The sequence below is a fragment of the Symphalangus syndactylus genome, chromosome 14 (genome assembly GCF_028878055.3).
Source record: "Symphalangus syndactylus isolate Jambi chromosome 14, NHGRI_mSymSyn1-v2.1_pri, whole genome shotgun sequence".
NCBI lineage: Eukaryota > Metazoa > Chordata > Mammalia > Primates > Hylobatidae > Symphalangus > Symphalangus syndactylus.
In genome coordinates this window covers 92533319-92551057 of record NC_072436.2, presented here as the reverse complement: position 1 = coordinate 92551057, position 17739 = coordinate 92533319, and the positions used below count along the sequence as shown (strand labels likewise).

Below are 17739 nucleotides of genomic sequence, written 5' to 3'. Positions count from 1 at the left end.
TAGTCCTGTAAAAGTATAGCACATAGTTATGTACATATGTTAATACTTGATAATCGTAATAAACTGTGTCACTAGTTTATGTATTTACTACACTTTTTACTGTTATTTTTGAGTATACCCCTTCCACCAATGAAAAAAAGTTAACTGTAAAAGAGCCTCATGCAGGTCCTTTAGGAGGTATTCTAGAAGGCATTGTTACAGGAAGATGACAGATCCCTGTGTTTATTGTCCCTAAAGACCTTCCAGTGGGACAAAAATGTAGAGGCAGAAGACAGTGATATTGATGATCTTGACCCTGTGTATGCTCAGGTTAATGTGTGTATTTGTATCTTTGTTTTTAACTAAAAAGTTAAAAAATGTTAATTTAAAAATAGAAAAAAGCTTATAGATTATAAATAAAATATTTTTATACAGCTGTATTTTGTATTTTATGCTGTTATTACAAAAGAGTAAAAATGTTTAAAAAATTACAAAGTTTATAAAGTAAAAGGTTACAGTAAACTTAAGGTTAATGTATTATTGAAGAAAGAAAAAGTTAAAAAATCAATTTAGTGCAGCCTAAGTGTACACTGTTTATAAAGTCTACAGTAGTGTGCAGTAATATCCTAGGCCTCTACAGTAGTGTGCAGTAATATCCTAGGCCTCTACATTCACTCACCACTCACACTCTCTGACTCACCCAGAGCAATTCCGGTCCTTCAAGCTTCATTCATGGTAAGTACCCTATACAGGTGTACCATTTTAAATATTTATATGGTGTTTTTATTGTACCCCCTTTTTTGTCCCCTCGCAGAAACTAATAGACCGTTTACTGTATATTTTCTGTGTTTAGATACACAAATACCATTTGTGATACAATTGCCTATAGTATTTGGTACAGTAACATGGTGTACAGATTTGTAGCTCAGGAGCAATCCTAGGTGTGTAGTAGGCGATACCATTTAGGTTTAAGCATACTCTGTGATGTTCACACAATGACAAAATCACCTAACAGTACATTTTTCAGAACATATTCCTGTCATTAAACAAAGCATGACTGCATTTTTATTTTATTTATTTGTTTTATTTTTAAGAGATGGTGTCTTGCCATGTTGCCCACACTGGTCTTGAATGCCTGGGCTCAAGTGATCTCCTACCTCAGCCTCCCGAGTAGGTGGGACTACAGGCGCACATGACTGTATTTTAAATCATAAAAAATTCAGATAAAAATTTGGGATGTTTTGTTGTTGCTGTTTAACATTTTTCTACTTTAAAAAAGTATTATATATTTATTATAGGAAATTTGGGCAATAAAAACATTATCAAAGAGAAAGTAAAGTCATTTATCCCATTGTTAATATTTTGTTTATTTTTATTTATTTATTTATTTTTTTCAGACAGGTTCTCACCCTGTCATCCAGGCCAGAGGACAATGGCACAGTCATGACTCACCACAACCTCAAAATCCTGGGCTCAAGCCACCTTCCCACCTTAGCCTCCCAAGTAGCTAGGACTACAGGTGCCATCACACCTGGCTAATTTTATTGTTAACATTTTGATATAATTCCTTTGGGGTTTTTTTAATGCCACATATGTAAATAGATACACTTGCATGCATGTATGTACAGGGACACATAGATAAACACACACATACTTTTTCTCCAGATACTAGATTGACACTGTGTATACAGTTTTATATCCCTTTTCCATTTATTTTTATGGGTATTTTTCATTGAAAATAGGATTGAATTTTTTAGTAATATCAGTAGAGTTATTACCTTTTCAGGTCTTAGACTAGAATAGGGGTTGGCAAACTATGGCCCATGGTCATATCTGGCCTGACGTCTGTTTTTGGGTGTCCCGTGCGCTAAGGATGGTTTTACATTTGTAAAATGGTTGGAGAAAACAAAATCAAATAACAATAACATTTCAAGACTGTGAAAATTCATTGCAACAGCAGAGTTAAGTAGTTGCAACAGAGACCTACATATTATATCCTGGGTTTTGCCTCTTAGCATGCAAAGCCTAAAATATTTACCTTCTGACCCTTTACTGAAGAAGTTTGTCATCCCTTGAATTAGAATATGCTTGAAGATATTTCTCCTGTAGGTTATTTAATCTGAAGAACTTTAATTTTAAAAGGTAATAAGTTGACTTTTTAAAAGCATATCAGAATTCTGAATTAGTGGGTTTTTTTCTTCTTGTAGGTTAGTAGTATATTAAAATCAGTTTTTCTAGTGTTGCTTTGGAGCCTAGAGACATTTTCATAACCTTTAAAAATAGAAAATTTCAGATGAAAACCTTTCTGTGTATCAGAAATATTTTGGGTCTTTGGAACTATACTAAACTGAGCCTCAGAAGCAGTGTGCTGATATCTTTAAAAATAAAGGAGGAAAAGAATATGAAAAAGTTCTAGAGAACTCTGCAAAGAAGTTAAATGGATAGGGGATCTGTTTCAAATAATGTTCTGTGTTAACATAAGACAAATATCCATGTTCCTGTTACCTACATCAGTAAATGTGGTTTCTCTTTACATTTAGCTATTGCCAAAACGCCTTTATCTTTGTATTGCCTCAATAAAGTCTGACACTTATTCTCTAAAGCTCAGTTCGTATACATATTTTGAGAACATTTTCTTTGTGAATTCTGGAGTCTACTTAAAATCTTTTCTTGCCCTTGTTCTATTCTATCCAAATTATTTCTTTCTTTGGGGAACAGACATTTCCACAAGTTTTTGCTGCTAGTTTCAGCTGCATGTTTTTCATTAGTAGGGCACAGGTACTTCTTCATCTAATGACTTATACATATTATGCATCATCTGTCTAGTGCTACCAGCACCTTACCTCCATTCCTATATGCATGAGTCTTAGGCCTATTCCTCTAGTAATAATTAACTTAGTGGGGAGGTCGTTGGCATTCTAGGTTAAAACAAATGGACATCTGTCCTGGAATATAATACAAAATTCTCCATGAATTTTAAGGGAAGAAAACATAAAACCTCACAAAAATTTAGGAAATTTTATTTTTGAACTTGGTTGTTTTGGGGTATATTTCTGAGGAAATTTTCTCTTGCCTCTTTATATTATTTCTAGAGAGAAGTTTAAAAAACACCAAGTGGATTAGACATTCATTACAACTAATACTGTTGAGCCACACTCCTTGTGCCAGACACTGTTGGAGGTTCCTTGGGATATGCATAGATGAGAGACCCAGGCCCTGCTCTTAGAAAATATATACTTTGGCTGGGCATGGTGGCTCACGCCTATAATCCCAGCACTTTGGGAGGCCGAGGTAGGTAGATCACATGAGATCAAGAGCTCGAGACCAGCCTGGCTAACATGGTGAAATCCCATCTCTACTAAAAATACAAAAATCAGCTGGGTATGTGGTGGCACATGCCTGTAATCCCAGCTACTCGGGAGGCTGAGGCAGGAGAATCACTTGAACTCGGGAGGTGGAGATTGCAGTGAGCTGAGATCGCGCCACTGCACTCCAGCCTAGGCGACAGAGTGAGACTCCAAAAAAAAAAAAAAAAAACGGTGGAGAACACCTGATTATCAACGATTTGTCCAAGGTACAACCTCAGACTTTGTGGAACAAAAGTTCTCCCTGGCAGAGAGAATCGTAACAATAGAGAAAGATGTCTGGCAGTTGCTAGGAATCTGTCTGGCACGTTGATATAGATCAGGTAGATGCGGTCATTTGCGTGGGCAAGGCAAATGTAGCAGAAGTTTAAGAGCTTATTTAGCATAATAAGGACTTTCAACATCCTCCTCTGCCTACAACAATTAATAAGCCTTAAGTTGCTTACTTGATGCTTTGCATGTATTATATAATTTAATCCTTAAAACAACCCTCTGAGGTATTGCTGCCCCTCTTTTACAAATAAGCAAACTGAAGTTTGGGGAGATGAAGTAACTTCTCAAGGTCACACAACTAGTAAGTGGCAAAGAAGGATTCAGATTGAATAATTCTAAATTCAAAGCCTGACTCCTACTAGGTAAGTGGCACTGGGAGACCTGCTGAAGAACTTTAAATAGTGAAGTGACATTGTCAGTTTTATGTTTTATAAAGATCACTTAGGTATTATCATTGGCCTCCAATATTAAAACTTATATATTCATCTAACACTTCATAGAATCATCTTTACTGATCATTATATTACAGCTACCTTTAGACACGGAAAACTAAGGGGAGAGATTAGGCTTAGAACTCCAGAAACTGCTATCAGCCTAAACAGCTGCAACAGTGTGTTTGTTGTCTCTTGATCAACTTACAATGACTAATTTTATGTGACAATATCAGTGTTATGGCATTGTATAATAAATAGCAGGAGACACAGGCTTCTCATACTGAGATAGCAGAACAAAATTTTTTTTGGTCAATAGTTTGGTTTGGTGTGTATTTAGAGTAAATTCACCTGTTTAAAAATATTACTGAGCTGTTCTAGACACCAAGGTACATCAGTGAACAAAGCAGACAAAAATGGAACTCACATTCCAGTTAGTAAATTTTAGTAGTTATACTAACTGCTAAAAGCACCTGGTATACTACAAACAGATATAAAATTAAGATAGTTGATGGTGATGTTAGGGCTACATGTAAATCTAAGATTTGTGTGTTATTGAAATGAAACTAAACCAGTGGTCCAGACAGCTTAAAGTGTTGGTAATTTATTGAAACTATTCTGCTTCAGAGAATTACAAGAGACAGCTTCTTCATCTGGATGCTCTGCAAATGTTTATATTAGTTTTGATAGAGACAATAAATCCTTTTGTAGTTACTACAAAGCTTATACCATTTGAATTATTTCTATAGTTCTCATATCATTCCTTACACAAATGGACTGAGAATCAAACAACAGAAATATACTCGACTTATAACCTTACTCTCATATGGCTAAAACTAGTGTCTTTGAATTGTTTTTAATTATTTTTAATAATTTCCCACCATCAAGATTAAGGAAATAAAAACCAACAGGCACAAATTAACAGGTTTTTAAAATTGTTGTTCATTTTTTGTTTTTTGAAACAGAGTCTGTCACCCAGGCTGGAAGTGCAGTGGCACGATCTCCGCTCACTGTAACCTCCACCTCCTGGGTTCAAGCGATTCTCCTGCCTCAGCCTCCCAAGTACTGGGATTACAGACGCGTACGACCTCACCCGGCTAATTTTTGTATTTTTAGTAGAGATGGGGTTTCACCATATTGGCCAGGCTGGTCTCGAACTCCTGAGCTCAAGTGATCCACCCACCTTGGCCTCCCAAAGTGCTGGGATTACAGGCGTGAGCCACCACACTTAGCCAAATTCACGGTTTTGACACGGTTTTGTTTGAACCAGTTATGAAATCAGTAGCATGTTTGAAACTATCAAATTTTGGTTCCTTATGAACTGGATATGTTAGATAATATAGCTAATAGTGTTATTGTTTTTAAAAACAGAGCCACCTTTAAAATAGCATAAAGTACTTTATCAATGAAAAATTACCATTATGAAGTGTTTTCAAATGTGACAATAAACAAATGAGTCTTCAGTTTACATTTAATAGCAAAATTGGCTGAACGCGGTGGTTCATGCTTGTAATCCCAGCACTTTGGGAGGCTGAGATGGATCCCTCAGGAGTTCAAGACCAGCCTGAGCAACATGGTGAAACCCCATCTCTACCAAAAATATGAAAATTAGCTGGGCGTGGTGGTGCACACCTGTGTTTCCAGCTACACGAGAAGCTGAGGTGGGCAGATGACTTGAACCTGGGAGGTGGAAGTTGCAGTGAGCCATGATTGCACCATTGCACTCCAGCTTGGACAACAGAGTGGGACCCTGTTGATAAATAACGAACCAATCAACAAAAATAGATTGGGTACTATAATTAAAAATTGTAAGTTCTACCCAGAGAATTTTTATTGGTTTTGTTCCACGAAGTTCAAGATTGTACCTTGGACAAATCATTGATAATCAGGTGTTCTCAATTATGATGGTGTTTTGGGTCATTCATTGCTTATTTTTAATGTTGAAGTTAAACTTTTTTTTCACAGTTAATTGGCAAGGCATTGCAGGAAGCATACTTATAAATGTTTTAAACAAATAAGATACCGGCAAAATCCTTTTGCAAAGAAGTGTTTGGTTTCACAAAGTTAATTTCATGTTGGAGAATTCAAATTAATTTGGCTGTAATAAGTTATGTACAATAAATAAATCTAAGGAGTATTTTTCCTACCCTTCTACTTTATAGAAACAGTACTTAATTTTGTTATCACTTTACAATATTCAGAAATGGTGTTCATGTAGCTTTCTTATGTTATCAGGATAAGCCTCTTATCAGTTTTAGGTGTTGTGTTTCAAAATAATGTTCCTTGAATCATAATGGATGTTTGTTAAAAGAAGTCAAGTTAGGCCAGGTGGGGGGCTCACGCCTGTAATCCCAGCACTTTGGGAGGCCACGGTGGGTGGATCATCTGAGGTCAGGAGTTCGAGACCAGCCTGACCAACATGATGAAACCCCATCTCTACCAAAAATACAAAAATTAGCTGGGTGTGGTGGCAAGTGCCCATAATCCCAGCTACTCAGAAGGATGAGGCAGTAGAATCACTTGAACCCAGGAGGCGGAGGTTGCAGTAAGCCGAGATGGCGCCATTGCACTCCAGCCTGGACGACAAGAGTGAAACTCCATCTCAAAAAAAAGAAGTCAAGTTAGAGATATACTAATTTTTTAGTAAGTAGAATTTATAGGTGCTTCATTTATAAGACAAAGTTTCTGTAATTAGTTTCTCATTATAATGCATTTCCTTGTTAGATTATTTTACCATCACCTTCCTCTTTTATAAAATTGGAAACAAGGTAGATCCTTTTTATTAAAAAGAAAAATTAGGCTGGGCACAGTGGCTCACACCTGTAATCCCAGCACTTTGGGAGCCTGAGGCGGGAGGGTCACTTGAGCTCAGGCAACACAGTAAAACCATATCTCTACAAAAAATAAAAATAAAAATTAGCCAGGTGTGGTGGTACATGCCTGTGGTCGCAGCTACTTGGGAAGCTAAGGTGGAAGGATCATTTGAGCCCGGGAGGTTGAGGCTACAGTGAGCCATAATTGTGCCACTACACTCCAGCCTGGGTGACAGAGGGAGACCTTGTGTCTCAAAAAAAGAAAAGAAAAAAAAAAGAAAAATTAGTTTATGGAGAAGTAATCTCTCTGTTGGGGCTTTTGCATAATGCCATGCAAGTTGTGCCCTCTGCAAGTCCACCTGGCTTAAGGCCGTGAGTGGGGCCTGAAATTCAGCCCACATTCCATTCTTCTAGCTGTGTGCCTTGAATAGGGAACCATTCACCTGGAGGAAGATTTACGTTTTTTCCAACTCACACAGAGACACAATATGGGCTAGCGGCTGCATCTTTTCTTCAGACGTGTTAGAATACTGAACTGAAAAAGAATTGTCTCAGGCTTCATCCTAAAAGACAGGAATTGGAGAGGTCATTGTTTTTGCTAGCCTCTTGGATGTGGCATGTGGGCATCATTGATTCAAATCCTTTGTACTTGCTTTTCTTTCTGCCCAATACTCTTTTCCCTCAGATATCATTCTTTCCCTCCCTGAGGTCTTTGTCCAACTGTAGCCTACCTTCTCCTTCAGGATTTCTCTGACCTCTATATTTAAAATCGTAACCACTTTACCGAACACTCTATTTCCCTTTCCTCTTAATTTTTTTAAATTTCTTGGCCATTTGTATGTCTTCTTTTGAGCAATGTCTGTTCTGATCATTTGCCCATTTTTAAATTAGAGGATTTTGGTTTGTTTGTTTTCCTGTTGAGATGCTTGAGTTCCTTTTATATTGTAGATGTTAATCCCCTGTCAGATGAGTAGTTTGCATATATTTTATTCCATTCTGTAGGTTGTCGTTTCACTGTTGATTGTTTCTTTGCTCTGCAGAAGCTTTTTAGTTTGATATAATTCCGTTTATTTTTGCTTTTGTTACCTATGTTTTTGAGGTCTCATTCATAAAATCTTTTCCCAGACCAATGTCCTGAAGTGTTTCATCTTTGTTTTCTCCTGGTAGTTTTATTGTTTCAGTTCTTACATTTAGGCCTTTGATCCATTTTGAGCTGATTTTTGTATAGGATGAGAAGTGGGAGTCTCGTTTCATTCTTCTGCCTGTAGATATATATCCAGTTTCCTTTGTATCATTTATTGAAGAAACTGTCTTTCCCCCAGTTAGTGTTCTTGGCACCTTTGTCAAAAATCAGTCTGCTGGGGCGGGCGCGGTGGCTCATGCCTCTAATCTCAGGACTTTGCGAGGCCGAGGCAAGCAGATCACTTGAGGCCAGGAGTTTGAGACCAGCCTGGCCAACATGGTGAAATTCCATCTCTACTAAAACACAAAAATTAGCTGAGTGTGGTGGCACGCCTCTGTAATCCTAGCTGTTCAGGAGGCTGAGCACAAGAATCGCTTGAACCTGAGAGATGGAGGTTGCAGTGACCCAAGAACACTCTGCCCTCCAGCCTGGGTGACACAGCAAGACTGTCTCCAAAAAAAAAAAAAAAAAAATACATTAAAAAAAAATTAGTTGGCTGTAAATATGTGAATTAATGTCCAGGTTCTCTATTCTGTTCCATTGGTCTATGTGTCTTATTTTTATGCCAGTACCTTGCTTTTTTGGTTACTACAACTTTGTAGTATATTTTGAGGTCTGTTCATATTTTGCCTCCAGTTTTGTTCTTTTTGCTCAAGATCGTTTTGCCTATTTGGGGTCTTTTGTAGTTCCATACAACTTTCAGGATTATTTTATATTTCTGTGAAGGATATCATTGGTATTTTGATAGAATTTATAGATTGCTTTGGGGGTAGTATTGTCATTTTAACAATACTAATTTTTCCTATCCATGAGTATGGGATGTCTATTTGTATTGTCTTCAACTTTTTTGTAGGTATTTTAATTTTATTTTTTCTAGCTATTGTGAATGAGATTGCCATCTTGATTTCTTTTTCAGCTAGTTTGTTGTTTTGTGTACAGAGATATTACTGACTTTATGTATTAATTTTGTATCTTGCAACTTTACTGATTTTATCAGTTCTAAGAGTTTTTTGGTAGAATCTTTAGTTTTTTCTATATATAAGATCCTATTGTCTGCAAACAGGGACATTTGACTTCCTCTCTTCCAACATGGATGCCTTTTATTTCTTTCTGTTACCTAATTGCTCTGGCTAGGGCTTCCAGTACTATGTTGACTAAGAGTGGTGAGAGTGAGCATCCTTTTCTTGTTTCAGTTCTTAGAGGAAACGCTTTCAGCTTTTCCCCATTCAGTAAGATATTAGCTGTGGATCATGAGGTCACATTTTACTTGGGGAAAAAGAGGTATAGTATTATGTGCTGTCTCGTAGCGGCCAACATCTGATTTGCTTAAGCCTGTTAGTGTTATCAATAACAATAGCATTTCCTACCTTAAGAGAGTTTATGGTCTAGTTGGAGAGAAAACAAGTCAGTATCTTCATGGCTTTATTATCTACAATAACTTTTAAATTAGACATTGAAAGTAAATAGGAAATCTTTATGGTAATAAAAATTTCCACTTTTCAGATATAGATTAGAAATTTCATGTCTGAGTCTTACTTTAAATGTCTTTTTGTAAGCTAAAATTTATAAACATTTTCTAACTTTTCTAATTATTAATGGTGTAATTTAGATTATACCATTTTGCTTTTCTTTAGTTATTCAGACTAATGTATCACCAAGATGAAGAACTTAACAGCAGTAAATATAAGTAGGTATGAGAGCGTAACGTTATCTGTTGTAGAACCTGCTGATTTTGCCAGTCTTTTAAAGCCCATTTTTAATGGAGTATCCATTTGACTTCATGAATATTATATAAATTGGTCTTACTTGTAACCCTAACCCTAACCCTAATCATGACTAAAAACAATACTAATGCTTTTTGTTTCTGCATAATTATTCACTTAGCATTTATAGGTTTACATGACCTAGACTGACGAATTGCATATTTTTATCTCCTGCAACTGGCATGTAATTAACATAGTACTTCATAACTGCAGATATGCATAGGTAATGATAGTATACAAGTAAAAATGCAAAAAAAAAAAAAAAAAAAGGAGTAACGATGTACATTCTTAGCTAATTTAGTCTGTTTAAGGGGAAACCTTACTGAAATACAGTTTAAGTTTTCGTTTTCATTGTGAATAATTAAAGAAGAGAGCTTGCATTATTTCTGGTACCTCTCCATCTCTTTTATACAGTATTGTTCACAAAACTGTTTCGTGATTTTAAGTGAACAAAATCAGACTTCAGAATAATATATAATATCTCATTTTTGTTTAATGTGTGTTTATGCTTTCTTAGAATATACACCAACATTGTAACACTGGTTATCTTCAGGGGCCTGCAAATACTTACAATAGCCTCTCCTTTATAAAGAACATTAATATTATTATTTTTTCCCTTTTCAGAATCTGATATCGATGCTGCTGCTGCAATGATGCTTTTAAATACTTCTATAGAACAAGGAATTTTAGAATGTAAGTAATCATGCCTTTTTAAAAAAAAAATTTTAGTGCCTTTTCACATTTAAACTAGACTATAAAATAACTATTACAGACAAAATTACTTCTTTCCAACCAAATTGTATTTTGATCTGAGTAACTCAGTTTCTGTTTTATTATACTTTCATTAGTTTATGTGAGCAATTGAGAGATTGAAGTTAATGCTGTGATTTTTCTTACATTGACCAAGAAATGAAGAAAAATGTATTTAGAAAATGAGCTCGAAGAGCTAAAAGTAAAAATGAAAACTATAAACAAGAAAATATAGTAAGTAAAGTATATTTATGAACTTGGACTAGGAAAAGCTTTCTTTAAGATACAAAATGCAAAATCCATAAAGAAAAAAATGGGTAAATTTAATAAAACATCAAAATTTTAGCATTCTGGTCAGGCATGGTGGCTCACGTCTGTAATCCTAGCACTTTTGGGAGGACAAGGCAGGTGGATCACTTGAGACCAGGAGTTCCAGACCAGCCTGGGCAACATGGCAAAACTCCATCTCTACAAGAAATAGAAAAATTAGCCAATTGTGGTGGTGCATGCCTGTAGTCCCAGCTACTCAGGAGGCTGAGATGGGAGAATTGCTTGAACCTGGGAGGTGGAGGTTGCAGTGAGCCATGAGCATGCCACTGCACTCCAGCCTGAGTGACAGAGTGAGACTCTGTCTCCAAAGAAAAAGCATTCTGACAACAAAATATATGTAAGAAAAGTGACATAAAATGCTGGAGACATGTTTTTTCCATATATAACAAAGGATTAGTATCAAGTGTATACATAAAAGGATTCTACAAGTAAGAAATAAGAAAACAGTTCAACCAAAAAGTCAGCAAAATATATGACTAGGTGGATCTTAGAAGAGGAAATGTATGTGGGCAATACACATGTGAAAAGATGTGCAACTTCTCTAGAAATTCGGGAAACACAAAATGAAATAATATTGAGGTAACTTTTTTGTCCATAAAATTGTAAAAAATTTAAGTAATTGAGAATGGTGTTAAGTAGGGAATAAGTTTTGTCATACACTGTTGGGAGTAAATTGGTACAACCATTTTGGAGGGCAATTTGAGAATACCAATTATAATTTTAAATGTATATATCCCTTAGCAATTTTTTTATATCTCTTTTTAAAAATTACTTGCATATATTCAAGAAAAGGCATCCAGAAGGATTTGTATTGCAGCATGATTTATACTAATGAAAAATTGGAAACAGCCTAAATATTAACACGAAAGTGATTAGCTAAACAGTGGTACATTCATATTGAGGCATTCTTTGTAAGCAATTCAAAATAGTTATATATTCTATAGAAAAGTCAAGACATTGTTAAATGGTTTTTAAATGTTTCAAATTAATGCTTGCAAAATGATGTGATCTGGGTAAAAAAATAAAAAATCTACAAGGCATCATGAATCTAAAACATTTGCTGCTCAAGAGTAATGTACTAATTTAAAATTGGTCTGTTTTTGCAACCAAACACATTTGACCTTTTTTTTTTTTTTTTTTTTTTTTTTTTTTTTTTTTTTTTTTTTTTGAGACGGAGTCTCTGTCGCCCAGGCTGGAGTGCAGTGGCGCAATCTCGGCTCACTGCAAGCTCCGCCTCCCGGGTTCACGCCATTCTCCTGCCTCAGCCTCTCCGAGTAGCTGGGACTACAGGCGTCCGCCACCACGCCCGGCTAATTTTTTTGTATTTTTAGTAGAGACGGGGTTTCATCGTGGTCTCGATCTCCTGACCTCGTGATCCGCCCGCCTCGGCCTCCCAAAGTGCTGGGATTACAAGCGTGAGCCACCGCGCCCGGCCCACATTTGACCTATTGATGGAACTTTTATTTTCCACAGGTGAGAAGCCTCTTCCTCTTAAAACAGCATTGCAAAAAAAGAGGAGTTACGGCAATGCATTTCATCATCCCAGTGCTGTGCGATTACAAGAGAGTGATTCTTTAGCCACCAGCATTGATCCAAAAGAAGATCACAATTACAGTGCAAGTAGCATGGCAGCACAGCGTTGTGCATCCAGGTCTAGCGTGTCTTCCCTGTCTTCTGTGGATGAGGTATATGAATTTATTCCAAAGAATAGCCATGTGGGAAGTGATGGCAGTGAAGGATTTCACAGTGAAGAAGATACAGACGTTGATTATGAAGATGATCCTCTTGGAGACAGTGGCTATGCATCACAGCCTTGTGCAAAAATCTCTGAAAAAGGGCAGTCAGGCAAAAAGATGCGAAAACAGACATGTCGAGAAATTGATGAGGAGCTCAAAGAGGCAGCTGGATCTCTGCTCCACCTTGCTGGAATTCGTACATGTTTAGGTTCCCTAATAAGTACTGCAAAGACACAAAATCAAAAGCAACGGAAAAAATAGAAATACTTAAAGTGTGGCAATACTCTTTCACTTAATTCTTTACAAGGGATATCAAAGCCATAATGGACTTCATTAGTTTTAGGGTAGGGAAAGGATACTAATTACTTATTTCTTTAAAAACATTTTTGGTTTTTAAAATTTTTATTAAACAATTGCTGTTAGGATCATGCCTGATCAGAAATACATGATGTGAAGTCCTAAAAGCATAATTTTTGTGATAAATGTGTCCAAGATTTGAAAATTTTTATATAAGAAAATCCCCAGCCTCTGTCTTAAACTTGTGGGACAAAAATCCTTTCTTCTGTTAATATGTCAGAATGTAAGATTTGGCAACTCTATAAATTTTTTTCATTTTCTTTTCCAATCTGTAACTATAGTTACTGAACCAGCTAAAAATTTTGCTGATGTATTTTTCATATACTTCTCTCCTGACACACAATCCGGTAACATAAGATTGAAATTTTTTTTACTTTGTCTTAATTTGTTTTTAATTTTTTTGTTGTTGTCGTGTGAGCAAAGACAAACATAAATTGAAAAACATCCTGATGTTTAGAAAGTTTCTTTTGGTTACATAGGTAGAGAATACAACAAGGAGTTGTAAGATTTAGAAAAGACAATTTTGTGGTGCCATTTCATTCAAGAACACTCCCAATTCCTATTAGAATGGTAGCTTTGAAGTGTTTTTACTTCACAGATACTGCATAGCATTTATTGGGGCCTTTTATTCTTTCCCAAAGTGCTTTGCAAACATTAAGTTTTAGCCACTAGCTGCCTTTGTTGAGTATAAGTTATCCAGTGAGAGGATGTAGCCAATTAAGTGTGCTATGGAGTACACCCATTTTGACACACTTGTAATAAGAGATCTTTCATTTGCCTGCCACATGTACTGTATTCTGAGAATCTTATAATAGGAATGGAGTGAAATGAAACATTTTGAGTACTGATTGCATGTTATCATAAATAAAGTAGGTCATTTAGGAAAAAACTTCTGTCCAAGCTTTGTATGAATTAAATTTATAAGTATACCAAATTAAATCAATAGATTTAATGCAATTTTACAGACAAAATACCTTCATGAATTTCAAAATTCATATAAAATTTGATCTTATGCAATACACCCTTTAGAGGAGGCCGTGTAATAACCTATAGTGCCATTGATCCATGAGAAAAAAGATTTTCTGGTACTACTCCAAAAGTGCTTTGACTAAGTATCTTAACTATTTGAACAGTCTGCTTATATGAGACAGTTTTTCATAGTATCATTTGTATAATTTGATTAGATTATTCAGAAACAACAGGATGCTGAACTAAACTTATTTATTGTATCTTTTTTTTTACACTGGTGGAAGCAACTTTCTAAAAGTTCAGTCTTATGCTACGTCCTAAGTCATAGACAATGACCTTGTTTTCATTATTCTGATAGATTGTATACATATGTACACATACATACACACACATGCACAGTCAGGGTCATGATGTTGATTTGCTTTCAGCTGTTTCTATGACTATAAAGCATTTTTTAAGATAGAAATATTTTAACTTTTAATTTTTATTTTGGCAAAACTGTCAAATGAGAAAAATGGTCTTAAAAACTTTTTTTTCAATTGACAAGACTTTAAGTCAGGGATAACAGTATTAATGTTCTCTGTTCTGTTTCCATGTTAAATTTAATTTAACCTGGATAGCCACATTAATGAATTGGTGCTGTCAAAATATAGTAATTTTTAAATTTGTTAATAATGAAAACTCTTAAATATGCAGGATGAGGTATTTGGGTTTTTTCTTTAGATCGATCACATCTACAGAAAATGGCTAAACCAAGTTAACTTTTATTATAGACAGTGAATAAAACACCAAAAACCCAAAAATGCTTTAACCACAGTATAAATAATAGATTATACATATCATTTTAATAACTGTTTTTAAGTTATTTACCATAGCCTCCGGATAGACCTTAGGAACAGTGTTTCAGTGATCTGGCACCAATTTATTTTGTTCTGCTGAAATTCTGTATCACAAATGTGCTACCTGGTTTCTGTCCATTAGATAATTACTCTTTATAAGAAAAGGAAAGTGATCTAAGAGAAGCAGAGTTAGTTCCAGCTCTAATGGGGATCTTCAAAGTTATTTTGTCTTGATGTATGTTAACAGTAATTCTTCACATCTTTTGATTTTTCTCTTCCTTTTTATTCACTCTTCCCATGAATTTAAATATTTAAGTTATATTCATCACTAGCCAGGATGATAAACCCTTGTGCACTGAAAGCTAACAGGGAGAGGTTATACAATATTTTACAGTTTCTTAAACATAATTTAATGCATCACCTTCCACTTGCTAATATACCAAGTCAGTTATTTTCAAGGGGAAGAACTTTTAAATTATGGTCCTCCAATTACTACTTCCATTGAGATTATGCTCTCATTCCTCAGGTGTTTTGAGAAACATGACTAATAACCACACAATTAAGTAGAGTCATTCCAAGTCCTATGGCCTGGAAATTGTATTCCCTATAATATACAAATTTTCCTGTAATAAAGTCAACTTAGAAACTCCAAGGAGGTTACATGTTTTCCAACATATCCTAAAACTGTGATATAAGCTAACATATAATTTGCCTTATGTCAAAAGAGTATGTTTTGTTGCAGCTGATTCCAGTTTATAATAGATCCCTAGTAAAAAGCTTTGATTCAACACAATTGTTCATCTTCACATCCCAAACAGAATCAGCGTTTCTTGAATATATATTTTTGAAGTTTTTTTGTGCAATATATTACTAAATCAGTTATTATTTTACTTTTCAAATTCAGAGAAAGAAAACAGATTACCTGAATTCATGGAAAAGGTAGATCACCTCCCTTTTTCCACCTTCAAGCCTTTCCTGTCCTCATGGCCAGCATGACTTCTTTTAACTTGGATTCCTTTGTATATAGTAAAGTTTAGTATATATATTTTTTCCTTTTGCTACTTTCTGAGGCATTATGTAAAGGGCTCATACTAGATGTTTGGTTAAATATACTTTAGCACAAAGTCAAACTAGAGAATGTGTTAAGGAGGGAATGTATGTGTTTTGGTTTTGGTAGACCAGGAGGCCTTTCCCAGCAATTTAAGCAACAGATGTGAATACTTCACAAAGCTGTAAAGACCATTGTCTTAAATGCTACAACAACTTAACACCCTTTTGTGAAGATCATAGCATTTATCTAAGAAACTTTGAGGCTTTCTGGTTTACATATATCTTACAGGTGTTTTTTTTTTTATTTTTTTTTTAGTTTGAAATGTGTAAGCTTTGATTTAAACCAAGTTTACTTCAGTATGTTAATGATGTAGTAAAAATATTTATTGAAAGGCGAATTCGAGTATTTTAATGTTATACCTGCCATTTTTTTCTTAAAGCATATTCTTTGCATCTAACTGCCAGTGCCATAGTCAAAACTTATTTTTTAAATCGTTGTACATTTCTTATTAAACTAAGTGCTTAAAGTATTATGTTGCCATCATATAGTGTATGAAAATGTATAATTGCCAATTGATTGTAACTATTATTTATTTTGAAATGAAAGTGTAAGAATGCTTTCTGATTCAACAAATTTGTTATCAAACTGTTTCCTTATCCTTTTCTGATGTAGCATAAAAATTGTCCCGGTTTGAGTTATAACTGCCAGTAGATGACCAGTCACAAGTGAACCACTTCTCAGTTGCCAGTCTTTGCTCATATTAAAAACAACTTACAAATACTTAGTTTTTGTATCTAATCTCTGATTATTAAAATGTTTATAAAGTTTATTTTTACCAAAGAGATGCAATTCATTATGAGAAAGTATTGCATAATAAATTTGGTTTTATAACATTTTTTGTGCTTTCTCTGATCTGTTGTAGGATAGGGTGGGACAGGAGAAGGGTGGTAGGGCAGATGTGATGGCTTATACTTCTACACACACTTTCCATTCAAATTGGAGTCAAGGAAATGAAAAATACAGTGTAATTTCAAAAATTTTTTTAAAGTGTTTTTTATGGTTTTTAGATGTTAATTATTGAAAGCTAAAACATTAAATTACTGTCTTCCTAAAGTTAAACTTCTTTTCCTATTAATTTACATATACCTGAAATATTTTGAAATATAACTGGGAAAAATGCAGTAGAATATGAAACCAGCCTGGCCAACATGATGAAACCCCGTCTCTACAAAAATACGAAAATTAGCCAGGTATAGTGGCGAACGCCAGTAATCCCATCTACCCAGGAGGCTGAGGCATGAGAAATGCTTGAACCTGGGAGGCGGAGGTTGCAGTGACCTGAGATCCCACCACTGTACTCTAGTCTACACAACAGAGTGAGACTGCATCTCAAATAAAAAAAAAAAGTCATCAAGATCTTTATGCCAATAAGTTCAACAACTTCGGTGAATTAAAATGCAACAATAAGAAAACCCAATCTAAAAATGGGCTAAAAACCTGAACGGACACCTCACCAGAAAAGATAAACAGATCACACTCATTGATATTTACCCAAATGAGTTGAAAACATGTCTAAACAAAAACCTGCCCACAATTGTTACAGCAGCGTTGTTTGTAACTGCCAAAACTTGAAAGCAAATAAGATGTCTGTCAGTAGGCAAATGTATAAACTGGTACATCCAGACAGCAGACTATTATACAGCAATTTTTTTAAAAGCTATCGACATCCCAAAGAAGATAAACAAATGGCCAAAAAGAACATGAAAATATCCTCGACATCACTAGTTACTAGGGAAATGCAAATAAAAATCACAATGAGATACCACCTCATATCCATTAGAATGGCTACTATTAAAAGGTTAAAAACACCACCAAAACTAAATGACAAGTGTTGGCAAGG

General features: G+C 35.1%; 1 protein-coding gene across 5 annotated transcripts in view; it reads left to right on the top strand.

Annotated features, from left to right (window-relative positions):
* FOXN2 (forkhead box N2) overlaps positions 1-16732 on the top strand; it is a 65632-nt gene extending 48900 nt beyond the window's left edge. For all 5 annotated transcript variants that reach the window (XM_055240860.2, XM_055240861.2, XM_055240862.1 and 2 more), the window contains 2 exons: positions 10432-10500; positions 12361-16732. In XM_055240860.2, coding sequence (XP_055096835.1) covers positions 10432-10500; positions 12361-12884 — 593 coding nt within the window. In that variant the 3' untranslated portion in view covers positions 12885-16732. The remainder of the gene's footprint in view (positions 1-10431; positions 10501-12360) is intronic.
* Positions 16733-17739: the final 1007 nt, after the last annotated feature.